Below are 15,086 nucleotides of genomic sequence, written 5' to 3' on the forward strand. Positions count from 1 at the left end.
GCGTGGCTGTACTCACGCTCTCACAGCGAAAGGTGAAGGACTCTGTGCAGAAGCCGTGGTGCCTGAAGGGTTAAAGCAGCCACACTTTGAACACTCGGAGCCGTAACTTTGTATTTAACCTTGCATTTAACTTTGTATTTAACTTTGTATTTAACTTTGTATTTAACTTTGTATTTAACTTTGTATTTCGGCTGGAATCTGGGCTGGGGATCCTTCCCACGGGCCGCTGGCGGCCCCATCCCGAGGCAGGAAGCTCTGCCCACAGCCTCTGCTTGCTTTGGCATGGTTTTTCCAGCGAACTCTGCTGTATTTTTAGCTTGCCGGAAGCTCCCCTTGCTTATCAGCAAACGGCACCGAAATCCCCGGTGCCGAGGTGGGACAGCACCACGGAGAGCAGAACAATCCCTCCATCCCTGGCAGAAGCCTGGGGGGATCTTAACCAGGGTGTTGGGGTCCCTGGGTGGCACCAGGTGGGTTCGGTGTGTGCCTGGCACGGCCCCGGGAGCCCTGGCCGGCTGTGTTGATGCAGACACGGGGTTATTTGAGGTGAAACAGCCCCTGGCACCGGCGTAGCCAACTCGGCGGCTTCCTGCCGTGCCGCGGCCCCCGGCGAAGGACGGCTGCTCCGGCCGGGATGTTCGCTCCTGGCACGGCTCCAGAACCCCCCTCTCCTCCTCGTGCTGCCTTCAGCGCGGGCAAACCGTGCCACCGCAGCCAGAGACACCCTGCCTGTCCCACAGCGTGCGGGGCGCCTCCCGAGCGGTGCCGTGAGTGATTTCGAAAGCGAGTGGCGGGGTGGGGACGTGGGTGGCACGGCGGAAAGTGGCCGCCCTCTGAGCTGAGCCGAGCTGCTCCTCACTCAGCCGGGCAGGCAGAACACGCGTGGCTCGTCTGCGTCTTCATCCTCCCGGTCAGAAAATGAGATGGGGAAAGGAGAACTAAAGGAAACAGAGGAGAAAACTTAGGGTTTGGGCATATGAAGATGCTCATGTCTGTTCTCTGTCCCTCCTCACAGACAGGTTCGGCGGGCGACGCGGTTGATGGACCCAGCAGAAGCCAAATGGAAGAAGGGCCAATTAATTATGTGGAAGAAAGGCGGCTGAAGGAGGGCAGCGGGCTCAGCCTGGCGAATGGGGGCCGGCCGGAGGCGGGGGGTCCCGTGCTGATGGAGCCCAGCGGGTGGTCGCCGGGCCAGCCGCCCGCCACTGGCAAAGCCCACTTGGAAGACGTCCGGAACCTGGTGGCCTTCTCAGCGGTGGCCGAGGCCGTTTCCTCCTACCGGCTCCCGCCGCCGGCGTCGCCGTCGCTGCTCTACGAGAAGTTCGACTCGGAGATGAGCCGGGGCGGGCTGGGCACGGCGGACGGGGTGCCACGAGGAGAGGACCTGCACGCCCTCAAGGCCGCCCTGGCTTTGGCCAAGCACGGTGTGAAGCCCCCCAACTGCAACTGCGACGGCCCCGAGTGCCCCGACTACCTGGAATGGCTGGAGCAGAAGATCAAGACGGCTCTCGGAGAAGAGCTGGCGTCACCGCGGCCCCGCGCCGCCGCCGTCCCCCCGCCTCCTCCCCCAGAAGGTGCTATCGACCCCCAGCCGGTGCCTGAGGCTGCCGAGCCGTGCCCGCCCGACGGCCTCCCCTTTTCCCAGAGCGCGCTGACCATCGCCAAGGAGAAGAACATCAGCCTGCAGACCGCCATAGCCATCGAAGCCCTGACGCAGCTCTCGGCCGCCCTGCCCCAGCCCGCGGGCGATGGGCAGCCCCCGCCGCCCCCCGCCGTCCCCTTCGGCCCCGGCCCCCTCGGCCCGCCGGGGGCCGCGTGGCAGGGAGGGGACGAGCCCCGCTACCCGCCGGAGCCCGGAGCGGCACCTGAGCCATTTTTCGGTGCGGCGCCTCCGCGGGGAAACTTCACTTCCACATGGGGGCTGGAGGCCGAGGGGGCAGCGGGGGCTGGAGACCCCATGGCAGAGCTGGAGCAGCTGCTGGGTAACGCTGACGACTACATCAAGGCGGCTTTCAAGAGACCCGAAGCGGCGGCCGGCAAAGTGACAGCCCCCAAAACAGAACCCCCCGAGCGAGCAGCCAGCAAAGAAGCACCGGGCGGGCCCCGCTTGCCGCCGGCACCTCCAGAGCCCGACCTGCACAAGAAGACGCAGCTGGTCCTGCAGCAGCATCTCCACCACAAGCGCAGCCTCTTCCTCGAGCAAAGCCTGGCAGCAGCAGCGGCGGCAGCCCCGGACCGGCCGAGCGGCTGGTGGGCTCCCGGCGCCCCCGCCGCGCCCCCCAAGCCCTTTGAGAAGCAGCCCAAAGAGAAGAAGAAGAAAACGCCGCCCGAAAAGCCCCCGCCGGCCAAACCTCTCCGCAAGCAAGTGCAGATCAAGAAGGCGAAGCAAAAAGACTCACAGCCGCTCTTCCCTCCCCTCTGGCAGATCAGCCTGGAGGGGTTTCGGGCGCCCGCCGAAGCCCCCGCCGAACCCCCCGCCGAAGAGATGCAAACGGAGCCGCCGCCACCGCCGCCGGCCTTCCCGCACCAGCCTCTTGCACTACCCCTGCCCTCCGCATGCCCCCCGCCACCAAACCCCCTGGACGGCGCCCCCCCGGCTCCCGACTCTCAGGAAAGGGGTGCCCCCGAGGGGGGCCCCCAAATTCACTCGGCGCCGGCGGGCTCGACTGGCTCGGAGGAAGCGCCGGCTGCCCCGCCGCCGGCCGGCTCGGCTCCCATCATGGTGGATGACAAGTTGGAAGAGCTCATCCGACAATTTGAAGCTGAATTTGGGGAGAATTTCAACCTGCCGCCCCCCGAGACACCTGCCCCGCTCGGCCCCAGGGCTGCCGAGCTGCCAGGGGGGACAGCACCAGCTCCACAAGGGTCCCCCACCGTGGCCACCACTACCACGGCCACCACCACGGCCACCACCATGGCCACCGCCCTGGCTCCCTGCAGCGCTCCCCAAGCCGGACCCAAAAGCGTCTCTCCAGGGAAGGGGCTACTGTCAGAGCCACCCTTCACTGCCCGCTCCCCCAAACAGATCAAAATCGAGTCTTCTGGTGCTATCACCGTGGTGTCCACCACGTGTTTTTACTCTGAGGAAAGCCAAAACCCAGACGTGGACGACGTCGACAGAACGCCCACCAAGGACGAGGTGCCGCTGACGCCCACCCTGAGCGGCTTCTTGGAGTCTCCGCTGAAATACCTGGACACGCCGACCAAAAGCCTCCTGGACACCCCTGCCAAGAGGGCACAGGCTGAATTCCCCACCTGTGACTGCGTTGGTGAGCCGGGGGTGGCGGGGAGGGTGGCAGAGGTGGCTTTGCAGGGTGGGAAGGTGACAGAAGCCGTGGCATCAGCAAAGCTCTGGTTTCTGGGGAGGTAAGGCCCTCGCGTGGTGACACCCCAGTGCTGTGGAGCTCCCTTTTGGTTTCTCTCCTCCTCTCTTGTTTTTACAGTTGGATGGAAATGGCTGTGTCACCCTGGGGGTGGCACTGGTGTCACTGGCTGTGTGGGGGTGGAGGGGTTGGATGAGCAGCAAAACCAAAGGGCTGTTGGGTTTTCCTTCTATTTAACCTTAACCAGCTGAATCCCCTGAATTCATGGTGGTCCCAGTGCCCAAACCCACCTAAACTCTCTCTCGCCTGGTTATTCCTGGTGTTTTCAGCCAAATTGGCTGTTTCAGGTTGCTTTGAGTAACTTTGGTTTGATGCTTGTGCTTATCACTTGCTGCTGGGATGCTGCCTTGTTCACTGGCCAATTCTACCAGGATGCATTGAAAAATCACCAAACTCTTGGACTTGTGAGGTTTTTTTTGTGGTTATTTTTGGTGTGCATTGGCTTTGTTAGACTTTGCAGCAAGTGCTGGAGAATTCCTACCCAGTCCTTCCAGTCCACCTCCATCCAAGCGTGGGGAGCTGGATATTCCCTCCCCAGTATTTAGCCTGGACCTGTGTGCTCCCCTGGGAGCAGCAAGGTGACGATTTTGGGGGGCATCCACCCAGAGAATGCCCTGAGCTAAGCACAGACTGCAGTTTATTAGTGGAGCTTATGATTATTTATTTATTTGCTTGTGAATGGCAGCAGGAATGAGCCCAGACTCCATGGAGAGGAGGGAAAGCTTTACTGAAGCCACTCAAACCCAGCCTCGGAGTTTGCCAGGAGAAGATTAGTTTAGGGGCTGGGAGAGGGGGGATTCCCCCCCTTCCCCTTCTCTGTTTTCTCAGGGAGAAAGAAATGCAGCAGGAGAGGGCTCGGTGCTTTATTGGGCGCGGGAGCTGTTGGAGGCTGGAATAAAATGAGCTTTTTCCAAGCCTCCCATATTGATCCCTGTCTGGACAGCTGCAGCCCAGCTGAGCCCGGCTTTCTCCTCAGCCTGGCTCCCGGCCAGCTGGACATGATGGGAATGAGAATCAGGCTGGTGAGAGAGCAGAGGGATGCAAACACAGAGCAGCCCTGGCCGTGGCGCAGGGCACATCCCAGCTGGTGGTTTTGGAGCACCCCCGTGTGCTGGGGCTGCTTGGGGCATCCATCACTTTCCACCCCAGCTCCTTGAAAGGGGTTTGCTGTGTGCAGGGCTGTGTCCCAATGTCCTTCTGCAGCTCCAGGATCCTCTTCTTGCAGTCCCCAGATCCTCCTGTAGACCAGATCCTTCTCCCACAGCCCAAACCCTTGAAGCTGGCAGGAAAATCTTCCTGTCCCCAAAATCATCCCATGATGGCAGCATCCAGCTGGGCCAGTGCCCGTGAGAGGTTCTGGACAGGAGCCCTGGGTGGGAGCAGGGTGAGGAGGGGGTTTGGGGTCTCCATCTCCCACCCAGCAGAGCTGCAGTGGTCAGAGCAGATTCCCTGCATGGAGCTGTGGTCCCTGCCAGGGTGCTTCCAAGGGCTGTGGCTCCTCAGAAGGTTTTTGGGTCCCAAAAAGGGGTGGGTGTTGATGGGTGAGGGTTCTCCAGCAGCCTTTCAGTGCTGGCAGAATCTTCCAGAGCAGGGAATGAGTTGCTGTTAACAAAGCCTTGATTTTTGGTGCAGAAGAGCTCGGGTTGAGGGGATTTGAGTGTTTGGAATTTTTCAGGGCAGCCAGCAAAGGTGAAAACCCCAAAAATCTCTGTCCCTTTCCTGTCTCTGCAGAACAAATCGTGGAGAAGGATGAGGGGCCCTATTACACCCACCTGGGCTCGGGGCCCACCGTGGCCTCCATCAGGGAGCTCATGGAGGAGAGGTAAGAGCCCCTCACTGTGGGGCTGGGGTCCTGTCAGGGCAGTGGGGAGAGTGAATGGGGTCCTGTCAGGGGAGTGGGGACTTGAGAGAATGACTGGGGACTTGTGAGAGTGAGCAGGGTCCTGTCAGGGGAGTGGGGATTTGTGGGGGTGCCTGGAGGCTCCTGGGGGTGCCTGGGGGCTCCTCAGGGGCCCATGAAGGCTGGTGGGACTGTGTGTGGCCGTGCCCTGGCAGGTATGGTGAGAAGGGCAAGGCCATCCGCATCGAGAAGGTCATCTACACGGGCAAGGAGGGCAAGAGCTCCCGGGGCTGCCCCATCGCCAAGTGGGTGAGTGCCTCTCGTCCCCAGGCTCGTCCCCTTTGTGCCCCTCGGGGCTCCCCACTTTTGGCACTGGGGATAGGGTGAACCAGCAGCTCCCCCAGACTGCCAAAATCCATGGGAACATGCACAGCTCTGCCCTCCACACCCCACAGGGCACTGGGGAAGGCATGCAGGGCATAGCCCACATCCTTCTGCCATAGCCCAGATTCTTCTCCCGTATTACAAATCCTCCTCCTGTAGCCCAAACCCTTCTCCCATACCCCAAATCTTTCTCCCGTACCCCAAATTCTTCTCCTGCAGCCCAAATCCTTCTCCTGTACCCCAAATCCTCCTGTAGCCCAAACCCTTCTCCTGTCGCCCCCTTATCCTCCTGCCTCTCCCCCCTGCAGCAGCAGCTCCTTCCTGGCACGGGCTCAGCCAGCTCAGGGCACCCCAGGGCTTGTGGGATTCCCCATCCCAGGAGGTCTGACCCAAGCCCCTCTGGTTCCAGGTGATCCGCAGACATAACCAGGAGGAGAAGCTGCTGTGCCTGGTGCGGCACCGCGCCGGCCACCACTGCCAGAACGCCGTCATCATCATCCTCATCCTGGCCTGGGAGGGCATCCCCCGCACGCTGGGGGACACGCTCTACCAGGAGCTCACCGACACCCTCACCAAGTACGGCAACCCCACCAGCCGCCGCTGCGGCCTCAACGACGAGTGAGTGCCACCGGCAGCGCGCCCTGGGGGGAGATGGGGTGGGAATGGGATACGGGGTACGGGATATGGGGTATGGTATATGGGGTACAGGAATGGGGTATGGGGTATGGGATATCGGGTACAGAGTATAGAATATGGGAATGGGGTACAGGATATGGGGTACAGGATATGGGGTACGAGAATGGGGTACAGGATATGGGGTGTGGGAATGGGGTACAGGATATGGGGTAGGAGAATGGGGTAGGAGAATGGGGTATGGGATATGAGGTGTAGGTACGGGATGCAGGATCTGGATGCAGGAACAGGATGCAGGAATGGGGTGCAGGAATTGGTTGCAGGAATGGGATATGAGAATCGGATGCAGGGAATGGGCTGGGGGCTCCCTCCCGTTCCCAGAGCTGCCATCACCGCGCGGCACCGGCAGCTGACACTCCCGCCCCGTGTCCCCCCCCAGCCGGACCTGCGCGTGCCAGGGCAAGGACCCCAACACCTGCGGTGCTTCCTTCTCCTTCGGCTGCTCCTGGAGCATGTACTTCAACGGCTGCAAATACGCCCGCAGCAAAACTCCCCGCAAGTTCAGGCTGGTGGGAGACAACCCCAAAGAGGTGGGTGATGGAGGTGGAGCAGGGGGCGGTGGTTTGGGGCTTCTTTCCTGTCAGGACTCTGAAAATTGGATTCTTTGAGGGGTTTTTTATGGGCTAGAGATGAGGAAAGGAAAGGTGACAGGAATGGGGCCTCTAGAGGACAGTGAGGCTGGAGCTTGAGTGGCCAAATCCTCATGAGGAATTTAAGCCGTGTGCTTTGTGGTGTGGTGGATATCGTGGGAAGGGTTGGCTGCCGTGTGGTGTCTGTGGGCTCTGTCCCCAGTGCCATCCCTGCTGCCAAAACCCCTGGGTGACATCCTCCTCCTTTCCCTACCACAGGAAGAGCTGCTCCGGAGAAGCTTTCAGGACTTGGCCACCGAGGTTGCTCCGCTTTACAAGAGGCTGGCGCCGCAAGCCTACCAAAACCAGGTCCTGCTCATCCCACCCTTGGCACACACAGCTGGATTGGCTGTGGGGTGCTGCTGTTGGGGATTTTTGGGTAACCAGCTCCTCCTTCCACAGGTCACCAACGAGGATGTAGCCATCGACTGCCGGCTGGGCTTGAAGGAGGGGAGGCCGTTCTCGGGGGTGACGGCGTGCATGGACTTCTGTGCTCACGCTCACAAGGACCAGCACAACCTCTACAACGGCTGCACTGTGGTAAGCAGGCGCCTGGCAGGGCTTTTTGAGGTGCTCTCCCCTAATTTGGGATGCTCCTTTTTGAGGGCGCCCATCCCCAGTTGTTCCACCCTCGTGACTCCAGGTGTTTGGTGTGGGCACAGCTCACATGAGGTGCTCAGGTCTAACAGGGACCAGCATCTACTTTTGTCCAACACAAATCCCATGGGAGATTTCCAAATATCAGGCTGGGGGGATGCCAGGCTGGTGTGGCTTCATGTCAGTGTGGGGAAGAAATGGGAGGTTTGGCTCATCCAGCACAGGCCACATCCATCAGCGTCCCACTGACAGCACCTGCTCTGGCCAGGTCTGCACGCTGACGAAGGAAGACAATCGTGTGGTGGGGAAAATTCCCGAAGATGAGCAGCTGCACGTCCTCCCCCTCTACAAGATGTCCAGCACGGATGAGTTTGGCAGCGAGGAGAATCAAAATGCCAAGGTGGGCAGCGGGGCCATCCAGGTGCTCACGTCCTTCCCCCGCGAGGTCCGCAAGCTGCCCGAGCCCGCCAAGTCCTGCCGGCAGCGGCAGCTGGAAGCCAGGAGAGCTGCTGCCGAGAGGAAGAAGCTGCAGAAGGAGAAGCTGATGACGCCAGAGAAGATCAAGCAGGAAGCACTCGAGCTCCCCACGCTCCAGCCAAATGCAGGTAACGGGGGCAGAGGTGAGGTCCTGCCACCCCGAGCCACCCGGAAAGCGCGTGAGGGGATGGGGATGGGGTTGGGGACTTTTTTTTTGGGTTGCTGTGTTGTGTTGCTGGATGGCACCTCTGTGCCACCTGGGTTTTCGTGAAGGTGCTAATTGATGTTGGTACGCCAGGTGATGGCAGGTGATGCCAACCTCTGCAGTTAGCTGGCACACCCATCACCGTGGGATTTCTGAGTCTGGCCGACCATTTTGGGGTCCTGGCTCCCCTCCGGTGGCTCCTTCGGCCGGCGGGTCACGGGGGCTGTGTGTGCTGTCCCACAGGTATGGCGTTGAAAGGCGGGATACCCCCGCAGCCGCTGAAACCTTCCATCAAGGTGGAACCCCAGAGCCATTACAACGCCTTCAAGTACAACGGCAACGCCGTGGTGGAGAGCTACTCGGTGCTGGGCAGCTGCCGGCCCTCCGACCCGTACAGCATGAACAGTGTTTACTCTTACCATTCCTACTATGCACAGCCCAATCTGCCTTCCGTGAACGGGTTTCACTCCAAGTTCGCGCTTCCCTCCTTCGGGTATTACGGCTTTTCCAGCAACCACGTGTTCCCCTCGCAGTTTCTCAATTATGGGGCACCCGAGAGGAGCGGGAGCAGCTGGGTCAGCAACGGCTACGAGAAGAAGCCCGATGTCTCGGCGCTGCAGGAGAACCTCAACCACACCTACGGGAACAGCAATTTCCCCGAGCCCATCCCGCACGGTGTGCGGGGCAAAAACCATCACCAGCGCACCTACGAGCGAGCCAACCGCTACGCCAGCCAGCAGAAAGCGGCGGCGGCAGCGGCCGGGGCGCACAGGACTAGCTCGGGCTCGGAGGAGGCACCGGCGTTTGCACAGAACTGTTTCAGCAGCCGGCCCATCAAGCAGGAGCCTCCGGATCCCCCGCCTGCCATCGAGCCCCTTCCCAGCCCTGCAGCCGTGCCCGGCGCTGCTTTAACGCTGCCGGCCGTCCCCGCGCACGGCACGGCGCCGGAGCAGCGCTGGAGCCCCTTCAAGGCACCGCGGGGCACGGCGTCCCCCGAGAGGACTAGCACGGCCGAGGGCTCGTGGAGCGCGCTGGCACCGGGCTCGGGCGGGCGGGAGAAGCTGAGCGCCTTCGATGCCGCCGCGCGCCTGCCACCGCCAGAGAAGCAATGGTCCAACGTCCTGGCGGGAGAGCCGGCGGCGGCGGCGCACGGCTCGGGCTTGCTGCCGAAACCGTGGAGCCCCTGCAAGCTGGGGGAGACGGCGCTGGCAGGCACGGGCAGCCCGGGCCTGCTGGGGTCACTGGGGTTCAACTCGGCTCTGCCAGGGCTCCCCAGCTTCCCCGAGGAGCCGTGGGGCTCCGTGAAGGTGGAGGAGCGGAGGACGCCGGCGCCCAGCCCGGGGCTGGCGGAGAAGCCGTGGGAGGCAGCGGTGGGTGAGAAGGGGGTGGCAGGGCCCCGCCAGGAGAAGACGTGGGACCCCTTTGGCCTGGAGGAGGATCTGCCGGAGAAGGCGGTGAAGGAGGAAGAGGAAGAGGAGGAGGAAGAAGAGGAGGAAGAGGAAGAGGAGTGGTCGGACAGCGAGCACAACTTCCTGGACGAGAACATCGGCGGCGTGGCCGTGGCGCCCGCCCACGGCTCCATCCTCATCGAGTGCGCCCGCCGCGAGCTCCACGCCACCACCCCGCTGAAGAAACCCAACCGCTGCCACCCCACCCGCATCTCCCTCGTCTTCTACCAACACAAGAACTTGAACCAGCCCAACCACGGCCTGGCGCTATGGGAGGCCAAGGTGAAGCAGCTGGCGGAGCGGGCTCGGGCCCGGCAGGAGGAGGCGGCGCGTCTGGGGCTGCCGCCGGACGCCAAAGCCTTTGCCAAGAAGCGCAAGTGGGGTGGCGCGTTGGCGACCGAGGCGCCCAGCAAGGAGAGGAGGGACTCGGTGCCCACGCGGCAGGCGGTGGCCATCCCCACCAACTCCGCCATCACTGTGTCCTCCTACGCCTACACCAAGGTGACGGGCCCCTACAGCCGCTGGATCTGAGAGCGAGGCGACCGCCATGGCCCCATCTTACCTCAACCCTCGGCAGCGCCGCAGCCCGGCGTTGCTTCGTGGTGCTTTCTCCTCGGGCGTGGGGGAGAAGAAAACGAAAGTAAATAGACGAAACCGAAGCGAAACACAGCAACCATAAAAATAAAAAAAAAAATCCAACCCATAGGAAACGAACCCAACGCGCGCGCTCGGGAGCAGCGGAGCCGGCGCGGGCTCACGCCGTCGGAGAGCTGCGCCTGGCGAGGAGTTGGCAAAGCAAGCAAAACTTGGTTAAAAAACCCGAGAGGAACGATGCTGTTTGATGATTTTAAGTAATCTCATATTTATATCTCCATGTTTTTTAATCTAGCCTCGGATGAATTTCCTAGCGACCTTGCGCAAGGAGAGGTTTTTAATTCTACTTAAAATGGCCTGTTGGATTTGATTTTATTTTATTTTTTACTCCAATGACAACGACGAAGCCGATCTTCGAAAGAGAAGCCAACATTGAAAAACCACCCTAATCATGAATCCAAACCAACCTGAACACCAAACCAGCTCAAAGGCAAGAGGTGACTCCCTCCATCTCCTCCGCGTGAGGGCTGGTGGGACCGCGTGCTTTACCGTCAGCGGGTCACGCTGAACATCTAATTATTTTTATTCCAAGGACCTAAAAATACCAGTTTTGCAGCTCGAGGAGACCTTTCTCACAGCAACGGGAGCCCGCGAGCGAGCAGGCCGTCCCGGGACGGCATGTCTCCGCCCGGCTCCTCACCTCCAGCGGGATCGGCTCTGCCGCCGCGGAGCAAAGCCGGCGTCGCTCCTGGCGCCGGAGACCTCAGGACACGTCCGGGCTGGGGAGCGCCACTGCTGGGGGGCTGAGCTCGGGCTCGGACTTGGGGCTCCTTTGCCCACGGCCTCCGGGGCGAGCGGCAGCGGCGGCGTCTCCATAGGAGCCGACGGGACAAAAACAGAAGAAAAAAAAGAAAAAAAAAATTTACAAAAAACAGGAAAAAAAACACAAACCAACCCCAAACTGTGAATAGCGAGTGTTGCTCTCTGTACATCACTGTTGCTAAAGTCTGGTGCTTTCCGTCTCCGGGGGACTTTCTCTCCGTGCAATCGGCTCTGGGAAGAGCGAATCCCAAGACTTGGCTGGCCAAAACCCCGCCGGGTCTGCCTTCCCCGCCGGTGCCGGCGAGCCGCGGCCAGCGCCGCCGGGGCTCGGTGCTCTTTTCTCTCCCCGGGTGCCATCCCTCCTTCCTACGGATCACCGTTCTTCCCTTAAAAAGCAAACAAACAAAAAACAAAACAAAAACCCCAACCCAACCAATAACCCAGCAACGACGACAACCGCGTGGTGCTTTTGGAACACTCTCAGTCGAGACTTCCCGCCCGGCGCCAGGACGGACGGAGTGCGGCCGAGCTGCCCCGCGGCGCGGCCGGAGCCGGGGGCCGGCGTCCCTGGGCGGGGTCGTTGCTTTTGCACTTTGAGGTGCCTTTTGGAGAGCCAGCGAGGCAGCGCCGACGCCGTCGCCGTGTGGGATCACCTCGTGTTTACCGTCACCCTCCTTCCCCCCCAACCTCGCGCACGGGCACGGATCAGCAGGATCTCGGTAAAACAGCCTGAACATTGACGTGGTCTGATTTTAAACCTGTAAATAGGGAAAGAAATTTTTTTAAAAGCACTTTCACCTAGATTTAAAAAAAAAAAGAAAAAAAAAGAATGAAAGCGAAACTTAAAAAAGCAAACAACTCCCCTCTTCCCTCTCCCCCCACTTCCCCCCAACTTGAAGCAGTATGTTTTAAACAAGATTATCGTGGGAGAACTGTAAATACTGGCAGAATATTTAACATGCTTTGTCCGTCCTTCATCATTAATGATTTTTTTTTTGTTTTTTTTTTTGTTTTCTGTTAGTTTTTAACCGTAACCTGTAAAGTCGCGTATATTTGACAAGGAAACTCAACGAGCTATTCCCGCTTTTCTTAGAAATACCCAATAGCATATCAGGATTGTAAGAGTCAGATTTTAGGGACGCTGGGGATCCGCCGCGTGGCCGTGCTTCGGGGCGCGGAGCGGGGACGATGCGGGGCCGGGTTCGGGTGCCGGCCGCGCTGTTGTCGCCCGGGGTCTCTGGCTGGCGTGACGGGGGTGCCTTGGAGGGGAAGGAGCGCTGGGAGAAGGCGATGGTCCGTGTAACCTGTCTAAGTCCTGCTTCCTCAGAGGTTTTTCGGTGCAGGGAGGGGTCGGTCCGGTTCAGCCCGGGCGAGCGGGCAGCTGCCGGCGCCGCGGGTCGGGGAGCGAGAACTGCTGCAGTCTCAACGTTTTTACACTACATAAACTTTGTCTAACCTACCTCAACTCTCAGTCATTACGAATTCACACGCTTCAGACTTCTACACAAACTCGAAATCTATGCACAGCTCTTTACCCCTTGCTGCTGAGAGGCTGTTTCCAAGCAAAATCTTTTTTCCCTTTACCCATCCCGGCGGCCGCGCTCGTCCCGCCCGTGCCGAGGCCGCGGGGGTCGCGGAGCTCGGGGGGGAGGGATGTTTTTAACGAGTGGGATGTGGGGACCTGGTTTTGCAGCAGGTCGTGGCCACAATGGTGCTAGAACAACAGCTGTGGTGGAAACCCCAGGGAGGGCTCGGCGTGGGGAGCCCCGACCGGCTCCTCCGTCCCGCTTTGGTTTTTCTGGCCGCGGTGCTTCGCCTCGGGCAGGAAACGAGGGATGCAGTTTGGGTCCCCCTCCATCTCGATGCTCTCGGGATGAGGCACGGGAAGGAGAAGGAAACCAGAATCCCTGAGGTGCCTCAATTGCTGATTTTTCCTTTTAATACTGGAGTACGCTTTGTGGGCTCTATAAGGCATATTTTTATTAAATGAAATCTTGTAATACAAACGGTGCTATGGTGTTTTAACAAACTGTATCACGCTTCTGCCTGATTCCATCTCGCTGAGGTGCTACTAATGTATATATCAAATTAAGGAACCAAGATAAAAAAAAAAAAAAAAAAAAAAAAAAAATACAAAATTTAAGCAATGTCGTTGAGAAGGAAGTTTACCTTTCCGGAGCGACAGCTCGAGGCGTGCCAGGAGCCGGTTGGGTTTATGCAAACTGAAAGAGGCGCCGTGTCCGAGGCGTGCTGCCGGCCGGGGTCGTGGTGGAGCCGTTCCCTGCGGGTCCCAGGATGAGGTGCTGGAGGTGATGTCCAGGTGCAGGGCTCGGCCAGGGGTCCACGGGGCTTGGACACATGTGTGGTCATGGTGCTTGGCCAGGTGTGTGGTCATGGTGCTCAGACAGGGTGCTCAGTCAGGCATGTGGTCATGGTGCTTGGCCATAGTGCCTGGACAGGTATGTGGTCATGGTGCTTGGACAGGGTGCTCAGCCAGGTGTGTGGTCATCATGCTTGGAGAGGGTGCTCAGCCAGGTGTTTGGTCATGGTGCTTAGCTGTAGTGTTCGGCCAGGTTTGTGGTCACGGTGCTTGGCCACAGCGCTTGGACAGGCTGTTCGGACATGGCATGTGGCCATAAGTGCTCGGACGTGGTGCTCAGACTCGGTGCTCAGGCTCAATGCTCGGCCACAGGTCATGGACATAGCGTGGTCATGGACGTGGTGCTCGGTCATGGTGCTTGGCCACAGGTCATGGACATAGCGTGGTCATGGATGTGGTGCTCAGGAACAGTGCTCGGCCGCTCCCTGTGGACATGGTGCTCGGACATGGTGCTCAGTGCGGTGCTCGGGTGTGGTGCTTGGACATGGTGCTTGGTCCCCGTGCTTGGCCACACATGATGGACGTGGTGCTTGGACACTGTGCTTGGTCCCCGTGCTTGGCCACACATGATGGACGTGGTGCTCAGACGTGGTGCTTGGACATGGTGCTTGGTCCCAGTGCTTGGCCACTCATGATGGACATGGTGCTTGACCACGGTGCTTGGACGTGGTGCTCGGACACGCATCATGGACATGGTGCTTGGATGTGGTGTGCGGACATGGTGTTGTGTTTGGTGCTTGGACTTGGTGCATGGACATGGTGCTTGGGCACGGTGCTCTGCTGTGGTGCTCGGACATCGTGTGTGGACATGGTGCTTGACCCCAGTGCTCGGACATGGTGCATGGATGTGGTGTGTGGACACGGTGCTTGACCACAGTGCTCGGACATGGTTCTCGGACATGGTGCATGGGCATGGTGCTCGGGCATGGTGCTCAGCCATGCACCATGGACGTGGTGCTCAGCTGTGGTGTGTGGACATGACGTGTGGACAGTGCTTGACCGCAGTGCTCGGACATGGTGCATGGACATGGTGCTCGGGCACGGTGCTCAGCCATGCCACCATGGACGTGGCGCTCGGACATGGTGCTCAGACACGATGTGTGGACATGGTGCTCAGCCAGGGTGTGTGGACATGGTGCATGGACCTGGTGCTTGGACATTGGTGCTTAGACATTGGTTCTTGGACATTGGTGCTCGGACATACTGGGTGGACATGGTGCTTGGACATGGTGCTTGAACATGGTGAGTGGACATTGGTGCTTGGCCATGCACTGTGGACGTGGTGCTCGGACATGGGTGGACACCGTGCTCAGAGGTGGCACATGGACACGGGTGCTCTGCTTGGTGCTTGGATTCGGTGCTTGGCCATGGCTCCTGGACCCGTGCTCTGCTGTGGTGCTTGGACACAGCCCATGGTGCTCAGCCGCGATGTGATTTGACCACGTGTTGTGGACATGGTGCTTGAGCGTGGTGCTCGATGGTGATGCTCAGGCGTGGACACGGCACTTGGCCACACACCCCAGACACGGTGCTTGGACACGGTGCTTGGACACAATGTGTGGGCGTGGGGCTGGGCTGCGTGGACACAGTGCTCGGCCAAGGGGCCTGGTGGTTGGGCATGGAGCATGGACATG

General features: G+C 60.0%; 1 protein-coding gene across 1 annotated transcript in view; it reads left to right on the forward strand.

Annotated features, from left to right (window-relative positions):
• TET3 (tet methylcytosine dioxygenase 3) overlaps positions 1 to 13,210 on the forward strand; it is a 21,515-nt gene extending 8,305 nt beyond the window's left edge. The window contains 9 exon segments of the mRNA XM_059490667.1: positions 1,016 to 3,269; positions 5,115 to 5,205; positions 5,439 to 5,532; positions 6,017 to 6,225; positions 6,680 to 6,830; positions 7,149 to 7,238; positions 7,332 to 7,469; positions 7,795 to 8,131; positions 8,452 to 13,210. Of these exon segments, the coding sequence (XP_059346650.1) occupies positions 1,016 to 3,269; positions 5,115 to 5,205; positions 5,439 to 5,532; positions 6,017 to 6,225; positions 6,680 to 6,830; positions 7,149 to 7,238; positions 7,332 to 7,469; positions 7,795 to 8,131; positions 8,452 to 10,187 (5,100 nt within the window). The 3' untranslated portion in view covers positions 10,188 to 13,210.
• The last annotated feature ends 1,876 nt before the right edge of the window (positions 13,211 to 15,086 follow it).

The sequence above is a fragment of the Ammospiza nelsoni genome, chromosome 30 (assembly GCF_027579445.1).
Source record: "Ammospiza nelsoni isolate bAmmNel1 chromosome 30, bAmmNel1.pri, whole genome shotgun sequence".
In the NCBI taxonomy this organism is placed as follows: domain Eukaryota; kingdom Metazoa; phylum Chordata; class Aves; order Passeriformes; family Passerellidae; genus Ammospiza; species Ammospiza nelsoni.